Genomic DNA, 12298 nt, shown 5'->3' with positions numbered 1-12298 from the left:
CAATAAGCAGGAAAAACATCCTATTCTTTTATATATAGAACATTATGCAAGTTCAGAAGATTCCGAAGATGCAAAAGCCTAAAAATATTAACTTTTCACTATATTTGCCACAATCTTCCTTCCTGTGCAGCAATGAAAACGCTCTACGCCAATCAAATTCATATTGTACAATTTATTTTCTAACAGTGGTAGTGGTGCTCAATAAGTTTTCCAGAAACAAATTTTGTAACTCTTTGATACCATCTCGTTAGGGATATTGGCAAAGATAAAATATTGGAAATATTATTTTACAGAGGTCTAATGTCTGAAGTGAAACTAAATTGGACTTCACACTTTTGAGCGAAGGATAAACTCCAAAAACAGAGAAACTTAAATAGGAATAATAAGATTTGAAATTTCGAAATTGCACCGCATTCAACATTTAGAGGCAGTAAAGGTCACAGGTGAAGAGTTGCAATTTGATATTGTTTTGTTTCCATCGGGAATCTATCTATATAAAAACGAAATTCTTATATTCTCAGGAAAATGCTTCTTATCCAGTAATTTTGTGTTTCCATAGGAAGTTTATCCCTATTAAGAAGCAATTCTCATATTTTCAGAAAATTGCTCCTTCAAGAAATATTCCTTATTCCCCACATCATATTTTCCTAGTACACTCAATAGATGCATTCCAACATGCAGATAAAATGAGGGATGAAACACAGTCTTACATCAGTTTTTCCAATACTAGCTTGAGAAGGCATCCCTTGTGTGGCTGTCAATGTCTTCTTTCATAAATTCATTATTTGAATCCTTTTCCATCACATAAAGCCACATTAACTGACCATTAATCTCTTTTTCCTTCCAAAGTCCTCACTGCTAAATAAAGATAATGGTATACATATCTAAGAAAACATGTATCAAGATCATTTTCATACAAGAGAATGCAGTGACTGAAAGTTGAAACTATCTGGTTTTCGTCTATATTTAACTACTGCATGCTATTAAGTCTTACAACACTATCAATTTGGAGCTTGTTTGAAAGTTTCCCATTTACAATGGGGTTATAAGGCACAAATGGTTCAAATTCTTTGCCTATGAAGAAGATTGTCCTTGGATAAGAAACATTATCGAGGTTACTGCTGCAAGAATGGATCTGCGATAATTTGTGGTTTGAAATGTGGGTCAAGGTAATTTGTAAGTAGATTTGCATACATATCATAACGAGCCGTCATGCGAAATGCCCACTTATCCTTTACTTGTCTGCAAAGGTTGAGATCCATGTCTGCAACAATCAAGCCATCTTGATAGCGAGAAAGACTAGGAGTACAAGAAGCATCTGGAGCTGAAAAGTAACTCGAACCATAGAAGTGACCAAAATCTGCATGCTGAGGTTTTCCATCACCTGATGTAAATGGATTAGGAAACACTTCAGTTCCCACGCGATTTATAGACCCAACGAAAAAGTTATTTGCAATGGCTGCATTGCGAGCCTGCAGATACATTCCCATACGCAAATCAGAATGGCTATTTGACTTGTTATTATTGGTGTACAAGATTTAAGCAACATGAAGTCCAAAGTTTTCCTACTTAATATGATCTCAACCCCTCACATCGCTTAACAGAGATGTTTTCCGTCATTTATGATTCATCCATATCACAGTAGTTCATGTCAAGACTCAACAGTAGGCAGCAACTGTGGAAATGCATGGATATTTAATGGGTGCAGAAATACTTTTGAAGACCAGTGGCAAACTGCCACTAATTTATGAAAATATCTCAAATTCAGTTGAAATTTTTTCCTACAAAACAGGATTGTAAATGGAACTCACCTCTATAGACCACATTGGCTCACTGAGACCCCCAACAGTAGCTGATGGGTTGAACACAATCTCTGCTCCATTAAGTCCAAATGCTAACCAGTTTAGAGGGTGATGTCTTCCATAGCAAATATTGATCCCAATCTTCCCATAGCAAGTCTCAAACACGGGATGTCCTGTGTTTCCTTCCATATAGTAAGTGCTCTCATTAAAATCACCAACCCTTGGAATGTGGTTCTGCAAAGGACAAGCTAACAAAGGTGTTGGTCTAGCAAATACAGATGAACTATACAAGAAAAGCTATCATTTTGAAGCTTCATGCACCATCAACAGAAGCAAGGACCTGGATAAAGGACTTTTAGAAGTTACGATATATCCAAGGCAATAAAAAGATGTTGGTACTTATGAGTCTGAATTGTATTATTACCTTACGGTGTTTACCAATAATGTTGCCATGATTCCCTATGACTATTGCAGTGTTCCAGAGAACTTCACCGTGATTCATATCTCTCTCTAAAATAGGACTGATAATCACCATGTTATACTTCTGTGCCAGATCCTTCAGAAATTGAGTTGATTCTCCATCCACACTTTCTGCAAATTCACACCACCTCTTTTCTCGTGTACAAAAAGCAAATGGCATGGTCCAGGCCTCCTGAGATATGCATCCCAGAGTTTCAGAGTTAATTTTGCACACGGCTAGATTGGAAAACATTTTTCATCTCTTACCTGTAGACAGACAATGTTTACACCAGCAACTCCAGCAGCTTCAATCATACATTTAACCTTCTGCATGATGGCTTTTCTCTGCTCTGAAAATGAAGCAGTTGTGGGAAGAACAATGGAATTTTGAATAAGACCAACACGAACAATGCGTGGAGCTCGCATCATCTCTGGCTCAGCATTGAAACGATATGCCTTTCATGTAACCAAAGGAGAAAAAAATGGTTGATTTTCATTAAATTGTGCCAAGAAGACAGAAAAGAAAATTTTGAAGCTAAAACTTCACGCAGAATCACATATCATGAAAATACTTCCCTTTTGTAATTACCTGCAAATCAAAAGATGATTCTTTGGATATAGCAAGTACTGTCTCTGGCAGAGACAAGGGTGACACTACTTTGCCACAATTGACACCTAAAAGCAACTGGCTGACTTCCTGCAGACAGACAGGTCATTGCACATTTAGGAAATTAACTATAGACCAAAGTTATAACAGTAATTCACAATAAACAAGTTTGTATGTCCTTTACAGTCCAGATATGGATGACTGCAAAGCATGCTTTAAATTATTTTTAAAGATGCTTAAAACCAATCGCATGTATTTAGAGGTTAGTGAAACAAATTAGTGTAGCGTTCGCACTCCAGTGACATTCTTTTTCCCCACAACTGTTTATTGCTAAAATCAGTTGATACTAGATAGTGAACTTGAGCTCTTCAAGGTGAAACAGGGTCCTTTCAGAAAAATGTTGGCCAACCTATTAAAACTTGAAATATAGGCTCAACAACCCTCTTGGGGTGTATGCCCTTGTCTTGTGGACCCATAACCCACTCTCAAAGGGAGACCTCACTTGAATTGTGTATAAATACACAACTAAAGCTCTCATTTGTACATCACATTTTGTGATCTTCTTGATCCGAAATACAAACTGTTATAAGCCTAAGGGCACTTAATTTTGGTGTTCTTGCTTGTGATTGGCAACTTTTTCTTAAGCGCACTTTGGTATTTCTGTTTTCAGCACTTGTGCCTGGCTTTTGCACTCTCTCTCAAGCAACACTAGAGCAATCCCTCTCTAGGGTACTTGTAAGGAGGATATTTCAAATTTTGGGTGAGATTTGGTTCCATCCTAAGCTGTAGGAAATGCCTAGTTCAACCACGTTCCAATACCTGAAATACCCAAACAGGTACAAAATGTCTTGGAAACATTGCCAACCATAGCATATCACATTTCCAAATCTCGAAAGATTGCACAATAAGGCCAGCACTGTTTCCAAGGCATTTCATCCATCTCTAGTGACATTTTAGGCACTTTATTAGAAGTTTCTAGGCACATTTAAGTGCCCGAGAGTGGTATGGGACACTTAGGAAAATATCACCCTGTCCGTGACTCCATGCCAAGCACCCTAAAACAAGGATAGGGATTCAGCTTTGAGGAGCTTGTCACCTTGGTAATTACTGGTAATATTAAATCTTAAAGTAAATGGATAGAAAAGGTAAGATAAAGGAGAATGGATAGAAAAAGTAAGATAAAGGAGAATGTCAACTTTGACTTAGATTTTTAACAATACCATTAATTGTTTCAAGATGCTTGAGAGTGGTTCCAACCTCATTGATGATTGGACTTCACATGGAGAAAGTAGCATTTCATATCCCATTAAGAATTCAGCAAACTTAGCAATTTTCAGAATTTCAGGGTTGGCATGATTGTAGCATTTCCACTGGATTCTATCATGTATGAGGTATGGGACATTAGTCAAGACCACCAGGCTATGGGACTTTGCATCATGTAATCATCTATGAGAGTTAATATAGACATGGGTCTACTTTTAAAATGTAATTTGTGTATCATTCTTATTTTCTTGAAAGATAATGTGTTATTTAAAGAAAACTATATATCTATATTTTTTGTATTTTCTATATACCGTGTTTCCCCACATACCCATTTTGGCGAGAGGTCACATTTCTAGGCATTACTATTTTGGAAATTTGTATGTGTTTCCATGTTTCGTGCAGCTTAGGTTCCATTGATTCTTTTATTGACCCTCAAGCAAATGTGAACCATACTTTCTCAATTCCTTTGCCTGATACAAAAACTATTGGCTAGTGAAATCTTTGTTACAGGGAAGAACTAGTGTCACACATTCCTTCTAGGGTGTTATTTGGTGCTTCTCACTCTTATTTAAGGTCAACACCTTCATTCCTAAGGTTACCTAGGGTTTGGTACCATTTGGATTGATAAAAGAGAATTTCCGAAGTCTTCATTACATAAGGAGACTTATCTTGTTGTTGTTGAGTTTATGGATTCAAAGTGGTTGTCTCCCCATCTAAATGAGGACAACTATCATTCTTGGCTAGATCAAATGATTGCCTTATTTAGAAGCAAAGGTGTATGTATGTACTTGTCAAGGCCGCTTCCTGCTGAAAATGATGACCATGATAACTTGGTATGTTTGAAGAAGGATGAAGCTATTAGGTTGATCAGTCTTTATGTCAGCCTAATTGCATTCATCATACCAAGGATAACAAAGGTCCAAAGGAAATCTATAATAACTTCAAAAGTCTCTTTGCAACAATAAATACTACTCTAGTCCACTGACTTGAAACTAATCTCTCCAACCTAAAGAAGGGTGACTTCGACACAGCTGAGGAATATATTGCAAAGTTTAAAAACCTGAAGACCGACATTATTCAAACAAGCAAAAATGACAAATCAGATTTGGAATATGCAAGTGTTTCTCAAAATAGGATCTGTACAACATTCAATCTTTTGATCTTATATTCTATAGCATTTCTTTATTTTCAAGGATCTCATAACTCCTCTTGAAGAGGTTTTCTCTAATCTCATTCGGCATCAGATTACTGTGAGGAAAATGGCTGAGTTTCCCTTTTGAGATCAACCCGATCCAAAGGTTGTCTCAACCCCTTCTAAATTTGAGTCCAACAAAGGTAAAGAGGAATGCTCAAAATCCTTCAAGAAGGAAAAAGTCATATGAGGTTGTTGTCATAAGAAGGGCCATCTATTCAAGCTTTACCTTACTTGTCTTCAAAAAATTGAAGGGCTTGCAAGATCTACAATAGGCACTAAAGACCCTTTCAATGAGAATGTTGCATCTCCTCATAGTGCACATTTGGCAGTATACTCTGCACTCTTTCCTTCTTCTTAGCAAGAGTGGAATGTTGATTCTGAAGCCACCCAACACATGACCAAGCATGACCATCTTCTTTCTAATTATAGACAACAACATAATAGAGAGAAAGTGGTTGTTGGCAACAATTCAATGACACATGTTGTGGGCTGTGGTGATGTCATCATTATTACAACTAAGTTTGGAGATGCTCTTCATGTTCCAAGTGTTGAACCAAATTTTCTTTCTATTTACCAGATTAAACATACCAATGAAAAGGTGGAATTCCAGCCAAATCAATGGGTTGTAAAGGACAATTGATGGCTTCAAGATGGTTGCCCTGGGGTATTGTGACGAATCTGATCATATGTACAAGTTAAGGAAGACTCCTTCCTCAAAGAAAAAAGGGTTCGTTGCTATGCTAACCAATGATGAAGACACTAGCATGTTATCAAGTCAACGTCTCAGTCACACCAATTATTGATGTACGACATATGAGTCAGCTACATATGGTTGATGACACTCCATGGACTGAACCATCTAGTGGCGATTGTGAGGGCTGTGTAATGGGGAAGCATCATCAAGAGTCCTTAACTAATGAAAAAGCAAGGCAAACTTCTCAACCTCTTGCACCAATTCATAGCGATGCATATGGACCTATGGCTACATCTTCTATTGGGGGAGCTAAGAACTTCTTTGCCTTTCTTGAAGATTTTCTCATTTTCTTTAGACATACACCATTAAATCTAAGGATGAGGTGTTTGGAAAGTTCTAAGAATTCAAATCTTTTGTGGAAAATCAAAGCAATCCAAAGATCAAATGTCTCAAGGCAGATGGCATAGGTAAATATATTAGAAATGCTTTCTAGTCATTTCTTGAATTTCTAGGCATCTCTTTACAAATAACTTTTCCTTACACTCCATGCTAAAATGCATAGCAAAAAGAATAACTAGGGCTATGACGGAGATGGTTTGAAGCATGCATCACTTCACGAAAATGAATCTTGGTGGTCGTTTGTGCAGCCCATCTCATCAATAGAACACCTAATTTTGTTGTCGCTAGCATGACTCTTTATGAGAAATGGTACAGTAACAAACCTTTTAATTTTGTATTCAGCATTTTTGTGTCTAGTGCATGGACCCATGCTCCTAATGAAAGGCGAAATACATCTGCATCCACAAACTCCTGCTACACTCCTGCTACATTCTGAACTTGTACTCTAATTTAAATCAAAGAAAAGAAAATGAAATGATTTGCAGACTTGCAGTTGCAGTTTTCCATGTGCAGACCAACAATTTATTTGCTACAGTAAAATTCTCTTCCCCCAGTGATTTAATGTACTTAAGCCTTTTTAATCATTCCTAGGCTGCTGGTTATCAGGACGAATGTGTGCACAGAAAATCTAGGAGTGCCTCAACAAAATTTACCAACCTGGAAATCCAAGGACCCAGGGTCTTAATCAACCAAGCTGTATGTAGCAACTCTTGGTTATTTAATGGCACATTTTGTGGAAATACATTAAAATATTGTCTGAGATGAAATGGATTGAAATTATTGAGCATCCACTTAACCAAATTTGCCTACTGGAACTCTACAGTAGACACAGTCATAACTTCTCAAATCTATAGTTTTTCATATCAGGTTTCATCGGATAGTAATGTCCTCTGAATTTCATCAGATTTATCTGCCATAAAAATGGTTTTGGTGAAATGGAGTTTCAAAATGATGATACCGCATGCAAGTCCTAGGCAATTTTGGTGGAATAGTTACCCATCAGACCTGGCACCTAAGCCAAAGGAAGTCCACTTTGTCTGGTGCGGCACCTTGGGGTGTGTTTCTCAAAGCTTCCAAGTTCCAACCAAGGCTGGTGGAAAAACTAATGCAGCCTATTTTTCTTCATTAAATCTCACATTCCCGTACCCTTGATCTGAATTAGGGATTCAAAACGATGAGAATCTCTGTTAATATTTTTTCTTTTGACAGACGATGTTTTATTTTTCTACTTTTTACCTATAGACTCTCTCATTCTTCAAGTTTCCACTAAAACATTGTATCAATGTCCAAGTTGCTTATGCCAGTGAAAGGACCTGAAGGGAATTGAATGCTAGTTCATCAGGACGTAACAACAATTAGATGAAATGCAAATAATGCCATTTTGAACAGCTTGATAAATTGGAATAGGTTGAATAAACAGTGCAATAATTATTAATATGCTAGTTCATCAAGACGTAACAACAATTAGACGAAATGCAAATAATGCCATTTTGAACAGCTTGATCAATTGGAATAGGTTGAATAAACAGTGCAATAATTATTCACACTATAAATTAAACAAGGACTCTGGACTTGTACTGTAAATTAAATTAAAGAAAGGCAAATAAAATGATCTCCAATCACACTGCCATGTACAAACCAGCCTTTCCTTCTCTACAAGAGTGTGCCCTTCCTTCAGTAGCTCGATGGACGTCTTCCCTCTGTGTACCACTCAGCTGCTGATTATCAAGAGGAAGGCGTGCACAAAATATCTAGGAGTGCCTTAACAAAATTTACCAACCACGAAATTCAAGGAACTGAGCTACAAGGGATCACAAAAAGGAACTTAATTAACTAGGCTGTATAATAGCACATTTGTCAAAGTATGTCTGAGATAAAATGGGTTAAAATTATTGAACATCCACTGAAACCAAACGGATCTGCTGGACATTTGCAGTAGAGAGAGTCATGACTTTCTCTGTTCTAAATTCCTTCATATCAGGTTTCATTGTCCTCTGAATTTCATAAGATTTATCTTTCGTATGGTGTGGTTTTGGTGGAATGGAATTTAATTTAATATTCTAGATTAGACCTATCTAAGCATTTTAAAAACGTCCACGGTACTGCGTACGCTGCATAACCAACATGTTCTTTCCTTTCCTAGAATCAGTTGATTCCTTAAGCCAATGCCGATAAGGGTAGGGCCTACCTACTATCAAGACAAGCAGATATTTGAGTATGGACTTTTACTGCACGTATCAAACATCCGAATAAGGTCAGTTTTAAACATTTCTCTCCAGCTAAATCTCATCTTTAGGGCCTTGTATGCTTGTGCATGTTTCACAAGCCGACTACCATATGGGTAGGATATGCCCTCTCTTCAAGGCATGCAGAAGAGGATTAATGGACATTTACGTTCCACCCACATCCCCCTTTCAAAGTTCAAACAGGTTTGTTGGATCTTTTCAGGGAAAAAGATTTGTAGAGTGTTCCAGGTCACCAAGACTGATGAGAGAAAAATTGTGGCTCTACTGTGATGATTGAAAATTCTTGAGCAGATGGTGTGGACCTCCTAATCCACAATGAGATCATAGGTGCCTAACAAGCATGAAGTTATGTTTGAACCCCTGGGCTTCACCAAATGACAAAAATAATAATAAAAAACTTCCATGATAGAACATGGGCACCTAGCAAGCGTGAAACTTCCATTCAACTCCCTAGTCTCACCAAAATAACGTCACTTGGTCACAAAAGCTTATCATCAGCCTTCATATCCTTAATTTTATACCCTCCCAGTTTGATACGTTGTCTGTGATGGCTGTGGATCAGTATCTGTAATGATGGCATGTATACCATCTCATGTTCTTTTATCAGATATAGTATTGGGATCCAATAATTTGTTGATAATTATAGTGTCTATGTAATTTCTAAACTTAGACTGATCTTCTGGGACTTTGTTTATCTGAACTACCCACCAATTCAATCACAGATTTTCATTTATCCATAATTATTTCAACAGCAAGTGATGTTACCATATGGGTATGTAACTACCCATTGATATACAAAATTTTCTTTGACTATGCTCAGAAAACTCAGCAGACCTACTCATGAAAGTCAATCAACTATCGGACAACAAATGCAATCAGTGATATAAATGAAACCTGAGGCTGCATGTTGCCATACCTTGTAGAGTAACGGCGGAAGATTTGATTGAAGAATATCGTGCAGAGAATTATATCCCATAAGGGATCCCTCGGGAGAGGGTGAAAACCCCTTTGATTCAATGGCTTCTGATGCTGCTGCTTCAGTAGAGGATCCATTGGTGGTGGCGTTGCATACTGTTGCATCTTCCATGTTTCCCAGAAAATAGAAAATTAGAAGCCAAACTCTCTGCAAAGTTTCTCTTTCGCCCAAGAAAAAGGAAAATTAGAAGCCAAACACTCTTCGGAATTTCCCTGACAGCATTAGATTCAATGTGTATTTAGATTCAATGTGTATTTATATTTTTCTTCTATGGCCAAACTCTCAGCAAGTTGTGCTAGCTGAATATTAAATTCAATGCGTATTTAAGCTTTTTGCTCTATGGTTTACAGTCACTGGCGAGAGCTACCATCATAAGATTCCGATGCAGTATCGCAATGCGTTAGTCTAACTTCTAGCCCTTTATTTATGTTTTTCTGCTTTGACCACCAACGAGAACCCAGTTCCGCGTTATGGTGAATTTATTTTTCACTTTCTGCTTTCGCGCAACAACGTGGCATCTATTCGAATTGAACTCCATTTACAACAAATGGATCTCTTTCAATGCCACTCTAGTCCACGAAGGGTGGCGTATCCATAACGGGTACCAAATCCTTTCCCATCGTTATTTCTTATTTGTGGCCTACCAGGGGCGAGGATATCAATCTGAATCTCTTACCCTCGCTGATGCTGGTGAACATATTTTCTGGTAGCATCTATTCCTGACAGACAAGGGTTCGTTATTCTTTACTTACTTTTATGGTTGGTGAAGGCTTATTTTTATAGTTGGTGAAGGCTTATGTCTGTCACAGTGAGTGAGGGCTGTACTCTTTTGATAGTGGGGAAAATCTGTTCTAATTAGGTGTGGAAAATGTATTATATTGTTTTTGTTTCTTATTTTTTATTTTTATTTTTAATGATGGGCGAAAGGTTAACTCGAAATTTTTTAAAGATTATTTAATGATGGGTGTCTGTCATAGTGAGTGAGGGCTGTACTCTTTTGATAGTGGGGAAAATCTGTTCTAATTAGGTGTGGAAAATGTATTATATTGTTTTTGTTTTTTATTTTTTATTCTTATTTTTAATGATGGGTGGGTGAAAGGTTAACTCGAAATTTTTTTAAAGATTATTTAATGATGGGTGAAGGGTTTAATTTTTTTTTTAAATAGGCTATATTTCACATGAATACCATGGGTTCTCATACACATGGAGCTCTAAAACCACCAATAACTTAACCAAGTCAAATTTATCTTATTATTTTTGTTTAAAGTTATTTTTGTTTTAACATAGAGTTATTTTTAATTTTATTTATTTTATAGTTGACCAAGTATAAATGTTTAAAGTAAGGTTATTTTTATTTTTATTAATAAATTTAATTATTAGTTGTATTATTTTAATTTATTTCTATTTCTATTTTATTTGACCAAGTAAAATGTTTACATAACATAACATAACAACACAACATCTCTTGCATAGTGGGTTGGAGAGTGGCACAATAATTATTTAAAAAATCCGTATATACACTTTAAAAAAATTAACAAGATTCTTAACCATGGGATTCACTCTCACTTTACCATTGAGATTCTTAATTTGTAAAGAGGCTTTGGTACAATAACATGGCTTATTAATACCACATGCCCAAAAAATTATAACTCATTTTTATGACACTTGTTCATGTAAAAAAAAATAATTAATTAATTATTATTATTTTATTTTATTTTTTGACTAGGTTGAACCTAAGTCGAGGCTAAGCCCATTTATTGGATGGAAGAAGACAAATCGACCCACAATGTGAAGTTTATTGCTAGGATTGTGCAAGGCTTAGTCGAGCCTCGATACCCCTTGGGAAGTTTAATTATCCTGAAGTGGCTTCCATCCTCAACCCCTCCCTATGAGGTTTGAACCTTGACCTGGTGAGGACTAAGCCCCACACAAACCAACTGGTGGGTTTAATTAATTTAGTTAAAGGGAAAAAAACCATAACCGCTTTGGAGATAAATCTCAATCTTTGATTTGTGAACACTATTAAGAATACTCTAGAATATTTTTGTGGAGTTTAAATTTCTACCATCCACCTAATAATTATTGATAATTAAATTAAAATTATGGAAGCCCTATTTAGAATAAACATACATATTTGCATAACTAGAGCAACCATACAAAAATGAAAATGGAGATTGATCTCCTTGGATTAAGAGGAGCCATGGTGATCTGGAAGTTTCTATGAGGAAATGGGGATTGCATGACGGGTCTACATGTCACTTTTGCACTGGCAATGCCCTTGTAACGCTCTCATTGATTTGATCTATCAAGCCCTAGTTTTTGCAACTTCTCTAGTGGGTTCATGCATAGACTATGCACACATTGCATTACTGTCAAGTTTCCAACTTGAAGAAATTTTGGGTCTCGGTTAGCCTACCACTCCTTTTCAAATACGGCCAAATCTGACTCCACAGATAGAATACCTAGTGGTTACCCAACGATTACTCAACCAACGACTACCTCCTCCTCTGTTTTAGCCTCGCAGTACCGGCATTAGAGATGTAGGTACTCATGGGTTGAATTAAGGGTAAAATTTATTCACCATGGAGGAAATGTTTTTGGATTACTCGGAAGACCCATTTGAAGGCAAATCTATTTTTACCTCTCCTGTTGTTAGC

General features: G+C 36.8%; 1 protein-coding gene across 1 annotated transcript; it reads right to left on the bottom strand.

Annotated features, from left to right (window-relative positions):
- Positions 1-859: 859 nt before the first annotated feature.
- On the bottom strand, positions 860-10382 carry LOC149138862 (beta-ureidopropionase-like). Its single transcript, XM_089453219.1, has 6 exons — positions 9582-10382; positions 2851-2958; positions 2529-2717; positions 2227-2454; positions 1812-2036; positions 860-1472 (listed from the first exon to the last, which is right to left on the bottom strand). The coding sequence occupies exons 1-6, from the start codon at positions 9750-9752 to the stop codon at positions 1116-1118; spliced, it is 1278 nt and encodes a 425-aa protein (XP_089309345.1). The 5' UTR covers positions 9753-10382; the 3' UTR covers positions 860-1115.
- Between the last annotated feature and the right edge of the window lie 1916 nt (positions 10383-12298).

Source organism: Pinus tabuliformis, chromosome X, assembly GCF_031772625.1.
Source record: "Pinus tabuliformis cultivar Carrire ecotype Pingquan chromosome X, CPIR1, whole genome shotgun sequence".
NCBI lineage: Eukaryota > Viridiplantae > Streptophyta > Pinopsida > Pinales > Pinaceae > Pinus > Pinus tabuliformis.
This window is presented reverse-complemented; position numbering and strand designations above follow the sequence as displayed.

What these genes read in the sequence shown, in the direction of transcription:
- LOC149138862 (XM_089453219.1), bottom strand. Translation starts at nt 9,752, where the DNA reads ATGGAAGATGCAACAGTATGCAACGCCACCACCAATGGATCCTCTACT. An exon ending in AATCATCTTTTGATTTGCAG is followed by an intron (nt 2,718 to 2,850) that starts GTAATTACAAAA and finishes GTTACATGAAAG; the next exon opens with GCATATCGTTTCAATGCTGA. An exon ending in TTATTGGTAAACACCGTAAG is followed by an intron (nt 2,037 to 2,226) that starts GTAATAATACAA and finishes TGTCCTTTGCAG; the next exon opens with AACCACATTCCAAGGGTTGG.